Source organism: Epinephelus lanceolatus, chromosome 3 (genome assembly GCF_041903045.1).
Source record: "Epinephelus lanceolatus isolate andai-2023 chromosome 3, ASM4190304v1, whole genome shotgun sequence".
In the NCBI taxonomy this organism is placed as follows: Eukaryota; Metazoa; Chordata; class Actinopteri; order Perciformes; family Serranidae; genus Epinephelus; species Epinephelus lanceolatus.
In genome coordinates, this window is record NC_135736.1 from 27860529 (window position 1) to 27876904 (window position 16376).

Here is a 16376-nt window from a genome sequence, read left to right on the forward strand (position 1 = left end):
GGCGATCAGCAGTGATGTGGTGGTTCACTTTTACACTGTGATCTGTAGCCTATAGTTCGGCTTTAGCTTCTAACTATCTTTGTCTTTTTAACCTGTTGTTGCTGCTGAGTCAGTTTGACATCCTGGATATATCCTTCAAACACAGACTGTAGACCCCTCTGTCTGCTTCTCTCTGGAATCACTGTTTCATTTTTCCAAAAATATGCTAATATTTCATCAGGGAGTGCAGTTAGTTACAGTGTGGTCTCCATTCTTGCTCTGACACCTTGTTGGACCATTGCAAAAGGGCAAGGATTAGCCATGGGTCAATTCTCAGCTTATTGTACACTAACGAAAACATACTTATTATATTCCATTTCTGCAAATATATCCCACTGAACCCTACAAAGTGAACCTTTAATGCACACTTTGCAAAGTGTACTTTTATCTTTGCTGATGCATATTGTATGACCACCCTCAAACAGGCACACAGGCGCTGACAGGAAAAGGGAATGGTTGTGCCATCTAAATAAGTCCACGGGTCATCAGAAGGTTCATTGCAGCTAATCTTAACATGCTAAACATGCAATAAGATATGTGTGCACATACAACCACACACACTGAAATTGACACCACAGATCACGTCGACCTTATCCATGTTTCATTTATTCTCTTTGATTACCTCTGCCGGTTTTGGGGGGAAAACAGGAGCCATAGATCAATGCTTCTTAATCCCAGTTCTAAGGACTCTGAGGGGTTTTCAGTCTTCCAAGGTGCAGTCATGCTTCATTATAACCTGGGCATCTATGGCAAACTCATAAAGATTAGATGCCCACTATTCAAATTATCCAAGCGTTTTTAAACCCTGTTACAGAAGCCTTAGATGTCTAATCTATGGATAACAATCTTTGCTGTATGACAAATTACTGAAGTGCTTTTATTTTTGCTGTAAAAACTGCTTGTACAGGCAATAAATCCATGAAATGTATAAACCTACAATACCTAAACTACAGTCTGGTTAACAAATGGGTTTCTTCCAACATCATTCCCCTATTTTTATATCAGTAGCAGAACAGCATCAGTAATGCATGTTCCGAGGTTTGCCTTGTAATGCCTGCATGCACTGAAGTCCATTTAAACCAAGTTATTCCCTTCATGATTCGCTCAATGCTCCCCTGCTGTGGCGGTGCTCTCTACTCCCGGACTCTTTTACCAATTCTCAGACAAAAATGAGACTAAGCGTGTCAGCTCAAGAAGAGACAGAGTTGTTAATGGCTCCAACGAAGCACTTTTTAATTTAATATCACAAAATGACATGTTGTATTTGGAATACTCTTAACTGACTCATGATGAGACATCTCCTGGAGAATAAGAGGAGTTAGCAAATTATGTTTGGTCTAATGCAGTCATATGTATATTTCAGAATTAGTGTCATGTGGAGTGGAATAGATTTTGTATCAGTGTCATCATAGCGTATTCAGGCTCTAGTTTAGATCCTGACCAATCGTTACTCAGTCACTACAAGGTCAGTTTCATATCCACTGATGACCTCTTGACTTGTTAGCTTATGTGTGTTTGATGTTTGTTCAGTTTCAAAGCCAAAGTCACAGTTTACTTAATCTATCATCATTCAGGAACTGATGTAAATGCTTTTCACAGTGTGACATTTATACACCTAATGATTTAACCGCTCGCACCTCTGGACAGCATATTTCTCCAAAGACTTCACAAATAAAATAAAGTTTGGATTTCTTAAGGTTACATTCCTGTTAATTAATTTACTGGAAAAGAAATACTACACAGACTCAGGGAAAAAAGAGAATTATATACAAGAAATTTCTCAGACAAAATTTAAATGCAGGACACTGTGAGTGCTTGGGTAAAGACAGATGAGTAAAATATTTAACCAAGGCAGACATGCATGTTAAGACTTATTTGAGTTTAAATAAAGTATAGTTTCCAGTTTCAACTCAATGCATTTTGGTAAATGCTAAATCTGTACTATGTAGAGTGCTTTATGATCAAAGCTTAATATTGGGCTTGCATACCCAGAGTAGGCTACTGAAGACAACCCCTTTAATGTACATTTGGGTATGTCAGTAATGTAAGACAGACTTGAAAAAACTGTGAAACTACCCTTTAAAGAGGCTTTATGTAAAATTGAGTGTATGACTTGTCTGGACATGGTTCTCAAAATTGGAGTTGGCTAAGCTGGCAGATAGCAACTAACTATGCTACCTCCATAAACATCACTAAGCAATGGCAACAATGCTGACAGACTTAAGGGCGATAACCAGGTCGGAACTGGAGGGTGGGCACTATGCTTCCGTGACGTCAATGCCCAGATAGATATCTGCGGTAACCACAGAGGCAATGAGCTAGCCAGTGTAGTATACACATTCACTAACATGCACGCATGGCCAAACCCGCTTACTACAACAAACCACAGAGAAGCTCAGATAACAACACACAAATGTAGCGTCACATGCAGAACACTTATCTTAACAGTAAATGTCACCCATAGTCCCCTCAAACAACAATTCGCACCTGCTCCTATTTTTTATTTGAAATTACATGAGGAAAGTCTTGATGTTTTCTGCATGCTCAGGCAAGTCTGATGACGAACACTGTTGCTTGATGACACGTGTGTGTTGATAATAGAAGGAGACCATAAAGTGGTTAAAGATCCACATGACGTTCAGGGGTTGTATGTATCAATTGTTGAGCAACATTATTTTACTGGATTATAGGATGCATATCAAAGTGTCTATTCTTTTCAAGCCATAACTGATTAATATGGTCTGTTGCACCTGTAACTATACCGAACAGTGATGTCATGGTATAATGCCACACCCTAGAGTGAATTTCTACATCACTACAAGAAAGTGAAAGTTAAACTCACTTTCTTGTAGTTAAACCAGCACTGGCAAAGCAAAAACAAGATTTTTAGCCGGTGTTGAATTCCTCTGCAGGTTTCTTTTTCTTATAGAAATCAGCCTGAGGTGAAATTGTGAACAATAACTAGCTAGTAAGTGGTCATTTTAGCGAAGAAAATCTACGGTCGCCAGTTAGAAATGAGTAGCTTATGTTTTTCAGCTTCTTTCTGAAATCAAGACTCATTGTTTAAAAAAACGATGCTAAGAATTTTGTCTATTAAATTAGCTGTGGCTTTTCAGAAATTATTCACTCATTCGCTAATTCCTTTTCACTGTCTAAGGAGATCTGTGTAGAAGACTATACAGAGAGCTCAACTGCAAAATGAAAACACTTTTGATCACGACTTGGGTCATTTTGTCTGCGCTATGAATTACATTGTTCCTGTTGCACAATTAAAGATGCCAGATCAACGTGTGCAACCTGGTGCTGCCAATGACAATTACTGTACAGAAGAGAGCTAATTAATGTTAATGAGCAGGTTGCTAGCCTTGATTTGTGCCATATTGACCTAATGCAAACACATTAAATTCACAGAAAAAGAGAGACGACTGGTTGCTCTGTATATTCAAACGTAGATCAAAACCTTGTGTCGGGTGCTCATGGATAGCTGGGAAAAAACACAGATCTTCTGCAGTGGCTCTTTGCAGTGGTTGAAACATGTTTGCTCTTTAATGATTTAGCCACTACAAAAAAGGCTTTTTAATACTTCCTTCCTTGTTTTCTATATTTTTGAAGTGCCTGGATTGCCTTCCTGTGTATCACATTAAATTCACAATTTATTACATGACTAAGACAGGAAACAACAGGACATAGTTAAATGGAAGCTTGTACAACAATTTGCAATCATGCTGTTCTCTCTCCTCCTGTCCATCTGCCATTTTTCTTTTAGTGCAACACATGATGGTATACAGGGCTTGGTTAATGACCATGAGTTGAGGTCCATTCTGAATGGCAAACATGTCAAGTTAATAGAAAGCAAACTTTATTTTTTAAGTACAGTACATTTTCATACGTATAGCAACAGTAACTCAGGGGGCTGTGTCTTATTGTGAGATATATAAGTGATTAATGCACAGTGGTGTACAGGTGTCCTGATATAACAAATACTAACTGAACTTTTCTCCGTATGTTTTAGGTATTGTGTCATAACAAGACATTTCATCATGCGTTTATAGTATCAAAGTACCAAAGCAAAACAAAAGGCTGTGTGGTAATTGTCATCCAGTTAGTATGGCCTTAGTTTAACCCCTTTACTTTACTGTTCCCATCCAATTAGTTAACTGTTAATGTCATTTAAGGTTTAAGTATTGTTGCTATGGTCGTCTTGGTAACCATTAGTGTAAATTGTAAAACAGACTGCCACTGAAAGAGAATATTGTGATCCTGATGGAGCCGATGATCAAAGCTCTAAACTAACTAGATGTTTTGTTATAATGCCTTGAGTGTACTGAAATTTACTGTAAAATATTCTTTTATAATGGTTGTTCTCTGTGAAACACAACAAAATATCACACAGCTGCCAGTATGTTTTATGAATGACTATACAAACACTCTCTTTAATTGAACCCTTCTGAATATTTTACACCGTGTCAGCCAATCTTCAACCAAATGTATCTCTTCTTTATTTGATGAAGTGTGTTCGGTTTCACATAAGATAGGCTGAAAAAGAATTGTAAAGTCAAAGATTACAAAAAAAGCTTTGAATTCTGAATGCTCAAAGCATCATCTTTAATTCCTCTGCTTCCTTTCAGACAAGCGTGTGACAAATGCTTATTAAATCCCTGCTTTGTTTATGTTGATGCCGTTTTTTTAAAAGAACTCAAGGACAGTCACCTTCACAGTATAGTCAGCACTCCAGCTCTGCTGGAAAATTTCTGGTTCCGTCTTTTTTGTTTCACAATGCCTCAATATCACTGTGAGTTTGTTAATATATATGTATACAAAGGAGGCTTTATGCTGTATTCTGTATGTGTGTCTGTACATATTGCGGTGAAGGTACAATCTGAAATGATTAGTTTCTCCAGTTGCACACTGGGAATACTTTACTATGTCGTTTTTCTCATCTCTTTACCTAACACATCAGAGAGAGTCGGATAAACCACCTCTAAACCTGTGAAAGAAAGGTCTAGATTTTTTCGATGCCCTGCTACTGAACCTTTCATTTCTCTCTGCAACTATATTCTTGCTCTTTATTCCCTTTAAAATGGCTCCCGCAAGACCCCTTTTCATCTCCAATTGCTGTTCTGAAGCTTAAACATTAAAATCAAGACTGTGAAGATGGAACTGCAAACAACAAAGCAATTTTCTGCCCTTGCAGGTTCTTATATTATATACGTACTATACTTTACTATACTATACCATCACTATACCATACTACATTCGATATTCTGTTTTAACAACCAAACTGAGCTGAGGAGTTTCCAATGCAGCTGTCAATCATGTCCAAAACTTGAAGCATCAGTCAGAGACCCCTCAGTGAGTTTCCTCACTGAGGGCGAGGGGGGGGGGGGTCAGTCAGTGTGCAGTGTACTCCTGGGTACATTTTGGTTCTGGGATTTAGCTGCAGAGTGAGCACTCTTCGCTGTCATGCTGCTCCCCGACATAGGCAGCTGCAGACCCAGACCCAGGTTGAGTCTTGAATGAGCCGCAGGCAGCTGCCCAGAGGAGGCAGAGATAAGGCAGGAGATAACTATCTTCTTTCTGCTTACAAGAGGTGAATTTATAACTCAGAGCAACTCGATATGATACAGTCACTGGCTTTTGTTCGATATCTAGGGTCGGTAAAAAATGTAATTGCACATTCCTGTTTTGTTGTTCGTGAAGTTAGCATGCATTAGCTTAGAGGGATAACTTGGCTTGTTTGCTATATTACTTGAACACTGCAGACCATGAATGTCCCGCAGAACCCAACTCAAACTTTATATGGAAAAAAAGGAACCAGTTGTTTAATATTCATATTGAACAGCCAAATCTGATCTGAAAATTGTAGTCGGGTACAGCCCTAATTTTGTAACTGTGTTGCCTACAGTCGAGTCAAAACTAAGCACCGCCCAATGGCTGGAGCAAACTTGCTAATTGTACAGCTAAACAGTACACTAAAATATGTTTCTGAAAACATATTGTTAACAGTTGAGGCGAGAGATAGGCAACACAGTGACAGAATCTCAATTCATATTTGATCAGCGCTGCCTAGTTTGACGGTTTGACTGCAGTTCACGAGCAGTGATTGACATGATTGACAGCTGCGTTAGAGACCCCTTTGCTAACAAATGCCATTTTCACTGATTATCTGTCTTGAGTAATACTGTGTTTATGTATAGACCGTTCCGGCAAATATGGCAAAAAAAATATTTTTGTAAAACTTAACAACTACAGCTTTTCCCAGTATATATATTATTTTGGTTTACGCTGTACATAATACTAGACTGCTGATATTTATCATAACTTGTCATTTTATCTTGTAACTTTATCTGTAATTGCTCTTGTGTAGTATATATTTGTACTTTTATACCGGATGTATCTCATTTTATGTTTACTTCTTTATTTATCTGTACTTATTTCTGTCTTTGTGCCGCTGCAACACCTGAATTTCCCCTCTGAAGATCAATAAAGGCTTATCTTGCCTTATCTTATCTTGCTGTTTTTTAAATGGAATTTCACCCATTGAGTGATATTATCTCAACTCCTTTTTTTGCAGAGTAATGTGCAAAACTGACCAGGCATTGCGAGAAGATCAATTGCTGTTTACATGCCAGAATTGTGTGGGTAGATAAAATGCAGCTCTTGGAGAAGATCCAAGGAGGATACTGAACACAAAATTGTCATTACAGTACTCGAGTGTGTACCAATGTTCATTAATACATAAACTCATATGGCCATATAGTGTAATTTACTGGGTATCAGGTTGGATATTTTAATAGGCCTTCTATAAGCAGATGTGAAAAGAAGAGTCATCTTTTAAAAACTAACCACAGAAATAAGCATTTTTCCTGCACAAGGTTCAGAAAAAATCAAACAGTTTTTTTTGACTTTTTGATTTGATCGACATTGACAACTACATCAGTTTAGCAGTGATGGGATTAGCCAGTGTTATCTTGTTAGGGGGAGTTTCTATTCGTAACCAGGAAGCGTTGGTTTCCTATAAAGGAATTGTGGGATGCAAAGTCTTTCCTGTCCTTGGAAGCCAGCGTGGCTGAGTGACAAGCCGCTTTTGTTGTTGGAAATGAAAGCCCTAATAAAACTGATATGTCACTGCCAGAGGAAAACTCCACTGCCATTTTAATCAACTACAGGGGCAACAATTTTATATCTCAATATATATGTGTATTTTATTTATTTCCTCAAACTTTTATTGGTTTTGAGGAAAGGCCTCAGAGAAGTGTGGACAGCCGATTTAACTCCTTTGTTCCTTTGTGGTGATGTAGCTCCTTAGTGCCTGTGACATCTAATCTGAAGGGAGATATTTTTAAATCCTCTTCCTTAACTGTTCCTTTCTTTCTTCTACTATGTTTATTTACCATGTTTCTCTCTCAGTTATTGTCACATTCTCCATTTGTGATCCAGTATCGTGTGATTTGTGTCACTGATGTTTGTTATCGTAAAGGAATAGCTCCTCTCATCCTAACTTTCATCCTCTTATTCTTCTTCCTCCTTTCTTCCATCCTCTCCTTCCTCCATCGTCTCTCCTTCTCTCTCCCTCTCTGTAGCCTGCAATGATCTGGTGGCCTCAGGCAGAGACAGGAAGCCCAATGCTTTGGTCCAGGTGGCTGTCATAGATCCCCACAAGCAGCACCTCGTCTCTCATGCCTGCACAGAGATAGTGGAGGTAAGGCCACACACACACACATGCACCATCCTCTCTCTGACCTTTGATGTTTGTTGTTTTGCTGTATATCTGGGTCACTGGGTCTTGGTTGGTGTTCTCTCCATCTCTGTCTGCCCTCCTTTTTTCTAAACCTTTTTTTTCCATATCTGACTCATCTAACTGGAACAGACTAGGAGCCATAACTTTATATCTACTCTGAGTCCAGACATCTATCAGAGCTGGTGTGTTGTTCTTTATCAATGCCATGTCTCAACATGTGACGTATGTGTTTGTGAGTGTAATTCTGCAGAGGCTCCATACAGTGAGAGTGTTTATGTGGTCTTTAACGTCTTTAAATGCATCTTTTCTTTATTACCTCTAGGGTGACAGTGCTGTTGCCAAGGCAGCAGTCACACAAGTGTTTTTTGGGCGGCAACAGCTGCCCCCTGTCCCACTATGGAACACCCACTTACACACATATATGCACACACATGCACACACACACACACACACACATTTTTTCTCTCTCCTCAGACGAGGGCAAAGTTTCCTGACGCATATTATTTTCCTGCTAATCCAGTAAAGCTAAATGAGCATAACCGTCTCTTTCAAAGACTGCATTTCAACTGCTTTGCCCCTCAGCCATGTCAAGGGAACAGCAGTGCATGTGTGTTTGAGCATGTGTGTGTGTGTGGAGGAACACAGGATGTGGTAGGATACTGTATGCTGGCTCAGCCAGCTCTGCAGAAACTCCGAGTGCCGCTGGAGTTTTGATTTCATGGCTGTAATGTTCAGGATTTGGAGTAGGATCTGAGGATATGGACTGCTTTCGTCTTCACAAAAAACGGGTATGTGCACATTCTGTGTTATTTTACAAGTCTGTTTTAAAAGAGAGGTTTGCAGCCTCATAAGAGGTGTTTTAGATAGTCGGAGGAGTTTTCTCTGCTATATATTCTTTTTATTAGTCCGGATTGTGTAATACAAGTGAAGATACCTGCTATAACATGCAGCAGTATATTTAGCACTTAACACAGAGATCAGATCAATCTGATCAGTAATAATAGTGTTAGTTTATCACCCAGAAGCAACACAGCATTGGTAAAATATCAATGTGACTTTGGAATCCTCCTTGAATGAAGTGTGTGTGTTGTTTAGAGGAACAGAGGTCGCTTGTCAGGACAGTGGTGACCAGTAGGGTTCCCCCTCATACACTGACTTCCAACATGAACAGCAGCAGATGTTCATTAACCTGTGTGACCAAAGGTGGATTTGTTCGTGTGCATGTGTATATGTGCGTGCTGGGAAGCCCCACTGTGTGTGTGTTGAATCTGAAGAAAGCCCAACTGCCACTTGTGTTTCTCCGGTTTGTCACATTCCCGGGATGCCTGCTCTCAACAGCTGCCGCTGGCTTTGCTGGACACTGACCAGAGTCTTGGCGGCATGAAAGCTTCAGTCCTTGTCGTTCTCAAGTGATAGGTGTATAATCAGGAATCCACGGTATATGACATAAGGGTTTAATTTAGGAGATAAATGATTGAACATGCCAGCTGCCACTTAGCCCTCTGTAGTCTACCCCATGAATCACTGGACAGGGATCAGATAAAAAGAACAGGATAGCATTTAATCACATTGGATCTGGACTTTACTACTGTTTAGTTAAAGTCTTCAGGTGTTTTGGCTTTTTGAAAAAGTCAATTTTAGAATCCATATCTCTTAAATTACTGCGACTGTAAAAAAAAAATAAAACAAAGTGTTACCCTGTGATACATGTTTTCCCTGTGATCAGACTAGAAAAGTGACTGAATAAAGTATATTTACAGGTCACTGTGAACACTAATAGCGATTATTAAGTTTAGAAGGTTTCAGGTGTGAAATTGGCCGTTTGTATCAGTTTGAAACACAAAGATTATAGAGCCAGTTTATTGGTGCCAGTGGTGCCTACTTTACTAAAATTAGGGGCGACATTTTGTACAATTTGGGTCATTTTCCCTGAGGAAGTTTGGCTGTACTCTAATGACTCGTCCCCTCCTGACAGGGCACAGAGCTAGTAGGTCTGACACATGATGACTTGCAACTGATGACAGATAAAAATCAAATGACATTTCAGTTCATTAAAACTAACCTGAAACTATTTCTTTTCCTATTCAACTTATTATTTATTCAGCTATGTTACTGAAGATGCATAAAAAAACTCATTACATTTAATGTTAATGTATGGAAATAGGAGATGGGACTACTTATTTGACTGGGTGGGTTCAAGGCTTTGATTGAAGTATATGGCAGCAAACATCTTGATAGCCCCCTGGTGGCTGGCTGCAGTATAGGTCATTACATTAACCCCGCCCCTTCCATGTTAGCAGATGGGACATTGGCAAACTTGACGCACTCGTCAAATATAGTTTCGCAAAGATAATTTCTGTTACTTAAGGTAGTTCTTGTCAGGCTGCTTTATGTTCAAGTGCTCATTTGTTGGATATGTTTAGTTTTAAATAGCTATTTGGAGCTAATAAATCATTATTGACAGCTGAGTGTGCCAATTAGTGTGCTCACGATCAATGGTACTGCTCGCGAGTGGTCGGTAAGCGGGAACTCGATACCGTGGAGGTTGGTACTGCTGGATTCTGGCTCCAAATGACGTCACCAGCGCAAGAGGGCATCAGCTTTATGTGGGATATTTTGGCTTCATATTTCAGCGTTCCCACAGTCATGGAAAAGCTGGAAATGTCATGGAATTTGTAAAAATCATTGAAAATTTTGGAAAACTCATGGAATTTACTTGTGTGTAATGACATTTTCACAGTAGTCTTTTGTGAATAGCCTTTATTTTCAGACGCCGTCGATGTAAGGTAGCTCTGATATATGTGGATGTGTGACGTTTGTCTACCATCACAAGCGTTTACTTTTTCCCTGCATTCTGTCTCTCCGTCCATGTAAATCAGCTACCAGAAATTACAATTATGGGCAAGTAGGGCAAAAAATGTTAATATTATGGATCCTTGAAAAGTCATGGAAAAGTTCGGAATTTTTGTCCATGAAAATATGTGGGAACCCTGATGTTTGTATAGTGGGAGGAAGTGGAGAGGTGCTGTCCATCTTTATATATAATAGTTGGTACAAAACAATAAAGTACATTAAATTAATGAATACTAATTTCCTTTATAAAACACCTTTAAGATAAGCAAATGGTTTATACTTCAAAGTATTAATATGCCGTATGATATGGAACTGGGACACAATGCCATATTTCCACAAAAGGCAGACGCTTTTATCTCCACACAGCAAGTCTACGCCTGAGTGTGGGCACTGTATCTTAATCTACTGTTGGTAAAACAGAAAGGAATGGTGACAACTTAAGTAGAAAATCTAAAGCCCTCTAAATCTCTTTAAAGCGCAATAGGAAACGTCTTCGACAAATTGTATTTGAAGCTCGAGACACAAGAATGCTATCTAGTATCTCATAGGAAAACCCCACTCCTAAAACACAGGCAGGCAAATATGGGTCCAGGGGTGGTGGTACTCAAGGGATTTGACGTCACGCAGAGCCAAAGGATAAAACAGCCTTTGATGTCATGCTAGTCAAGCGAAGAACCCCCTGCCTGGAGCAAGTCCAAAAAGTCTAGTCTCTGTGTGTGTATGAGTGTGTGTCTGTGTGTCTGTGTTTGTAATTATGAGTGGTCAAGTGAGGAAGAAAAACCTCCACTGTAGTGAGAGTTAAGCCAGAATACTTAATCCCCCCTCCCCAACCCAATCACACACAAACACACACACGCCCTGTAATGGCCTAAATTGGCCATTCCACTGAGGTTTGCAACCCAAACGGACAAAAAGACAAGAGAGGGGCAGCTGTCTCCCATAGCATATGTTGACCACTTGTATGACAGACTGGCTTACTTCTCTGTGTAAATGGAGACAGGCTTACCAGTTTAGCTCATCTCAGCCCATCAGTAGCACTAAGAAGATTCAGCCACAGCTGAGGCTGCCAACCATGCTGGTAAGTCTGAATGAGGCCTATTCAGTGTGCCAGTGAGGGAGGTGTAAGAGCTTATGTGTGTGTGTGTGTGTGTGTGTGTGTGTGTGTGTGTGTGTGTGTGTGTATGTGCATGTGTGTACGTACCTGCACGTTCTTGGATATAATGGCTCTGTCTGTCTTTTTGTTGGTGTACAGCACTGATGTATATCCAGCTTTGCACTGAGCTTAAAACAGTGCACTGGTTCCAATGTGTCTGTACGCGTTGTGCTGAATCGGGCTGTGTGTTTAGGATGTTAGTATACACAAACCACAAAGCTTCGTGACTGGGCGGCAAAATGGCACCGGGCATCAAGACTGGTATTACCATGTCTAGAGAGGCTGAAACAAGAAGCGATAGACTTGTTTTATTTCCCCTTTGTCAGCGCATGGAAGATTTCTGAAGGATCAGCGGGGTTAGTGGTGCGGTGAGGAGGTGTGTCTGCGTGTTCCTTCCGTGAGTGTGTGTGTGCAGTTGAACACAAAATTCTGCCTTTGTGTGTGTGTGTGTGTGTGTGTTTGTTTGTTAAGTACACACTGCTGTTTTTAGGGCGCTTTATGTCTTGGCTCCCAGTCCTCCTGACACCCATTGTTGTAGCCATGGACTCGGGGCTTGTTGGTGTCAGTCTCACCTGAGCTCCAGTTATGCTGACTTACCATCATTTAGCATTTGCTTTGTCTAACAAACTGATGCAATGCTCAGGGTTTCTGACGCAATAATCAGCTACTGTGCAGGCAAGTCTCACACCTGTGCACTGACTCAAAACCATAAATTCATTTATAATCCCTCCCCACTCAAAAATATGTTTTTAGTATGTTTATGCTCCATAAAATGCCTGAGTTGTATCTGTGCAAAGTTTGTCACATTTGTTCACATTCCTCTACTGAATGATGTGAGTGCACGTCCCTGATTCCCTGATTCTAGATTAGATACGTTACTAACACGAAAGCCAACTGCTGTGTAATTCGGGCAACACATATCGACGGGAAACAGGCTTTGACACAACACCGACAAAGAAATTTGAAACCTTCAGCGCGTAGTAGACTTGTCAAAACAGACTTTGCATTAGCAGGTGAAAGTTTTGACCGCAAACATGGTGGAGTGTGCAACTCTTTGGATGTAAACCCTGGAGCTTCCTTCCACTGTCTACCAGAAACCCCTTTGTAGGAGATGTTATTGAATGTTTCTCAACCACTCACGCTGTGTTAGCCACTGCCAGTTAGCCTATAAGCTAACACGCTCCCGAACAACATAAAAGATACTAACTGCGCTTACCATTCTGATTTGTCTCTTGGTTACTGATTTTGGTGCACAATAGGCTCTGACTGTGGCTCAAACATGTATGCCTGAATTTCTCCAATGATTCCTCTCATGCTAACGCTAGCCATCTTCACTCTTTCACCGTGAGACCTTGAGTGAGAAGCGCTGGAGAGAGTGGAAACCTACCGCAAGCAGTGGTGGTCGGTGGGACAGGGCCAGACTCAGAATTTCACGATGAGGGAAAAAGAGTAGATCAGTTTCCAGCCCTTTTTGTTTTTTCTTTTTTACTATTATGTGTGAAAAAACATGTTAAAGAAAAAAATGTTACTGCCAGTTTTATTACATACTTTCAAACTTGTCTGGAGAGGGACCTTGACTTTAAGTAGAGTAACAAGGGTGCAATATCCATTTGTGAACATTTTGACCTAAGATCCAACTGGGATCAAAACGTCTATCTAACTAAATGCAGTAAAATATGAGTACATTACTCTGCACACTACTTGAAATATTTCACTCATGATACAGCCTACATTTGTCATATACAATACATCAATATTGGAAAAATATTTAAATGATTTTTATATTTTATTTCAACTGTACAGACCACCCATAGATTCTTTGCTGGTGTTTTTTTTAACCCAGGGTGTGACTATACTTTCATACATGCCAGTCTGTCTGTGTCAGTCTCATTACCATTCCCCTGCCTGTCCCCACACAGTCCCAGAGGGTTACATTCTAGAGACGCCCATCAGAGCGGAGCAGAGGAAGAGGAAGCCCCCAGTGTAAACACAAAGTGCTTTGAATTGGTTCAAGTAGACAACACTAAATGGCTAAACAATCCTTGAGTCTTTCCCAGAAAAGCCCCTTTGGCTTCTGGTTCAACACGAGTCAGTCATTTTTGCAGGGTCTAAGAAAATTCAAAGAAAAGAATGAGTGCGACAGAGATGACCTGGGCTAATTGAGCTAAGGTATGCACCTGAGCCAGCTGAATCTTTAGATACACTTAAACTCATAACATATCTCTTCAAATCACCAGTTGATGCAGTTACATTTGGCCGTTTGGCAAATAAAATTAATGTTCTTAAAACAATTTTCTTCAAACAGGAGTCTTCTCTTCCAACACTGTTGGAACAAGGTATATTACCTTGGCAAGAGTTGGGTTTCCATCCATGTAGCACAAATTTTACCTCAATTTTCAGAAAAAACAGCAAAGGAAAATGCAAATTTATGTAGTTTTCCATCCACTGCTGTTATGCAAATACTGGGAATTGATTCATCAAGATAAGTAGCAGGTGGCGCAAACTCTCTAGTCAGGTGCCACTGTATAAGCGGGTGTAACGAGATTATATAATTAAAGGAGCACCAGTCAAACCTCAAAGGAAGGAAAACATTGGATGTGTAGTAACAGAGAGCACAGAGGACAATGGAAGAGCTTTAACTTATATTACAACTATGTGCCCTTGGAAGCTGTATTTCGAGATTTCTTTTAACTTTTGGGTTTTCCACAAAGGTTTTTAATGCACAAATTGAAAATGTGCATACATAAAGGCGGATGGAATCGCAGCTATGGTCAGAAAATTGTTGAAACTAGGGACATTATCTAGATACTGGCAGAGAAACCTGCCTTATTTTTTATTTGTAAGAACATTTCTTACCAACAGGTGAAACAAGTGACACACAGGTCCACACTCTGCAGGTACTGTGGGGGTCATAGAGAGGGTTTTAAATCTAAAGTAAAAACATGTTACAACCTCGTTAGGACATTTTTACAGTGTAATAAAAGTAAGGTCTCTGCAGTCCATGGCAAAACAAGCCCTGCAGTTCAAAAGGTGTGGAAGTTAAAGGTGACGACTGGGTATTGTGATAACAGGATGTTGTGAGTGAATATTAGCTGATGCCATGCAGCCCTCTGGTGTGTTTGAAGAAGACCCAGTACTGGCTGCTGTGGACACTGGTTTGATCCCATTGCCACCTTGCCACTGTGCCAGCTTACGTGTCAACATTGCAACACAGCTCCTGGCCCGCAGTCTCAGTTGGGAGGCAGTAGGTATGCCAGACCTCCAGGTAGACCCACCAGGGAGAGCTCTATCTTCTCCTTTTTTTGCCCAGGAGAGGCAGCAGGGGAGGCAAGAGGAGTGGGGAGAAATGCCGGGAGGAAGAGGAAGAGGAGGAGGACAGACTGAGCCCAGCTGTTGGCTCATTTACCCACCCAAGTCTCCCTCCCTCCTTTTATCCCTTCGGCTTCCTGCCTTTTTTTTATTATTTTTTTTTTTAAACACGTGTGTTGCAGTACAAATGTGCATATAAGGGTACACGTCACCACACATGTACACACACACACACACAAACACACACACACACACACACACATATAGTGTCTCACCCTGTTTCTGTGTTGTCCCCCTTTCTGACAGGCGAACAAAGACCCGCTGTTTCTGACGGGGGTGACCTTCCCTTCAGAGTATCCTGCTAGCCCGGAGACACTAGTCAAGCTAACTGTGTATGATGCAAAGGACAAGGCCCAGGAATCAGTGAGTAAACAGTGGCTGCGTTTCTGTGTGTTTGTTGTATGTTTTGCATGTCGAAAATTTAGCGAATGTGTGCGTGAGAGCGAGATGATAATGGGGACGTGTTCAAAGCCAGCCGTCACTCTTCATGCGTCGGCTCGGCAGCAGGGAGCTTTAAACTTTGCAGAGGATGAACATGAAAAGCTGTGAGAAATCTGCAGCAGAATCTCATTATGTTTATATTTGTCCTACAGATTCGGAGGTGCGATGAATCCTGTGCTGATTTATAGCAGGCAGTGAATTATAGTACCGTCTTAGTGATCATTCACTTGAGGCAGTCTCCGACTAAAACCTTAGCCTTGAGTTTTGAAGGAAAAGGGTGTGCAGCCTTTCGATGAGCATCTGAGCATGGCAGCCAGTCCTTTGGCATTGATCCCGTGGGAAAACCAGCTGGCACATCAGTGGGAATGGGAAAGAGAGCCAGACGTAGAATCCTGAGGGGGCCGGCCCTCTGAATCAGACATTTTATACAGGCTCTCCAGTGTGGGTGTATGCATGATCCCAATCAAGCACCCCACTCAACCCCGGGTGCCAAGATCTTAATTTGGCATAACTGGCTATGAAACATTCATGAGCTTTATGATGAGTAGAGACTCCATCATTGCAGCGGTTAGCATTTGCAAATGTATTACATTAGAGGCCTTTACATACTGGAGGCGTTTTTTTTTTTTTTTTTTTTCTCTTCATACGCTTAATTCACATATCAATATATTTTTTCAGACTGTTTTTTTTTTTGTCATGAGTACTTTCAAAGAGAATCAAAATAGTACGCAGCAAAAAAGCGATTATTTATTTATTTATTTTGTTATTTTTTGGAACAAA

At 40.5% G+C, this 16376-nt stretch overlaps 1 protein-coding gene across 3 annotated transcripts in view; it reads left to right on the top strand.

Moving 5' to 3' along the window:
- Positions 1-16376, top strand: part of inpp4b (inositol polyphosphate-4-phosphatase type II B) — a 205751-nt gene that overhangs the window by 22906 nt on the left and 166469 nt on the right. For 2 of the 3 annotated variants that reach the window (XM_033624596.2, XM_033624594.2), the window contains exons 3-4: positions 7623-7741; positions 15402-15518. In XM_033624596.2, coding sequence (XP_033480487.1) covers positions 7623-7741; positions 15402-15518 — 236 coding nt within the window. Of the gene's footprint in view, positions 1-7622; positions 7742-8423; positions 8569-15401; positions 15519-16376 lie in introns of those variants that run through there. The other variant, XM_078166207.1, reaches the window with a different exon arrangement.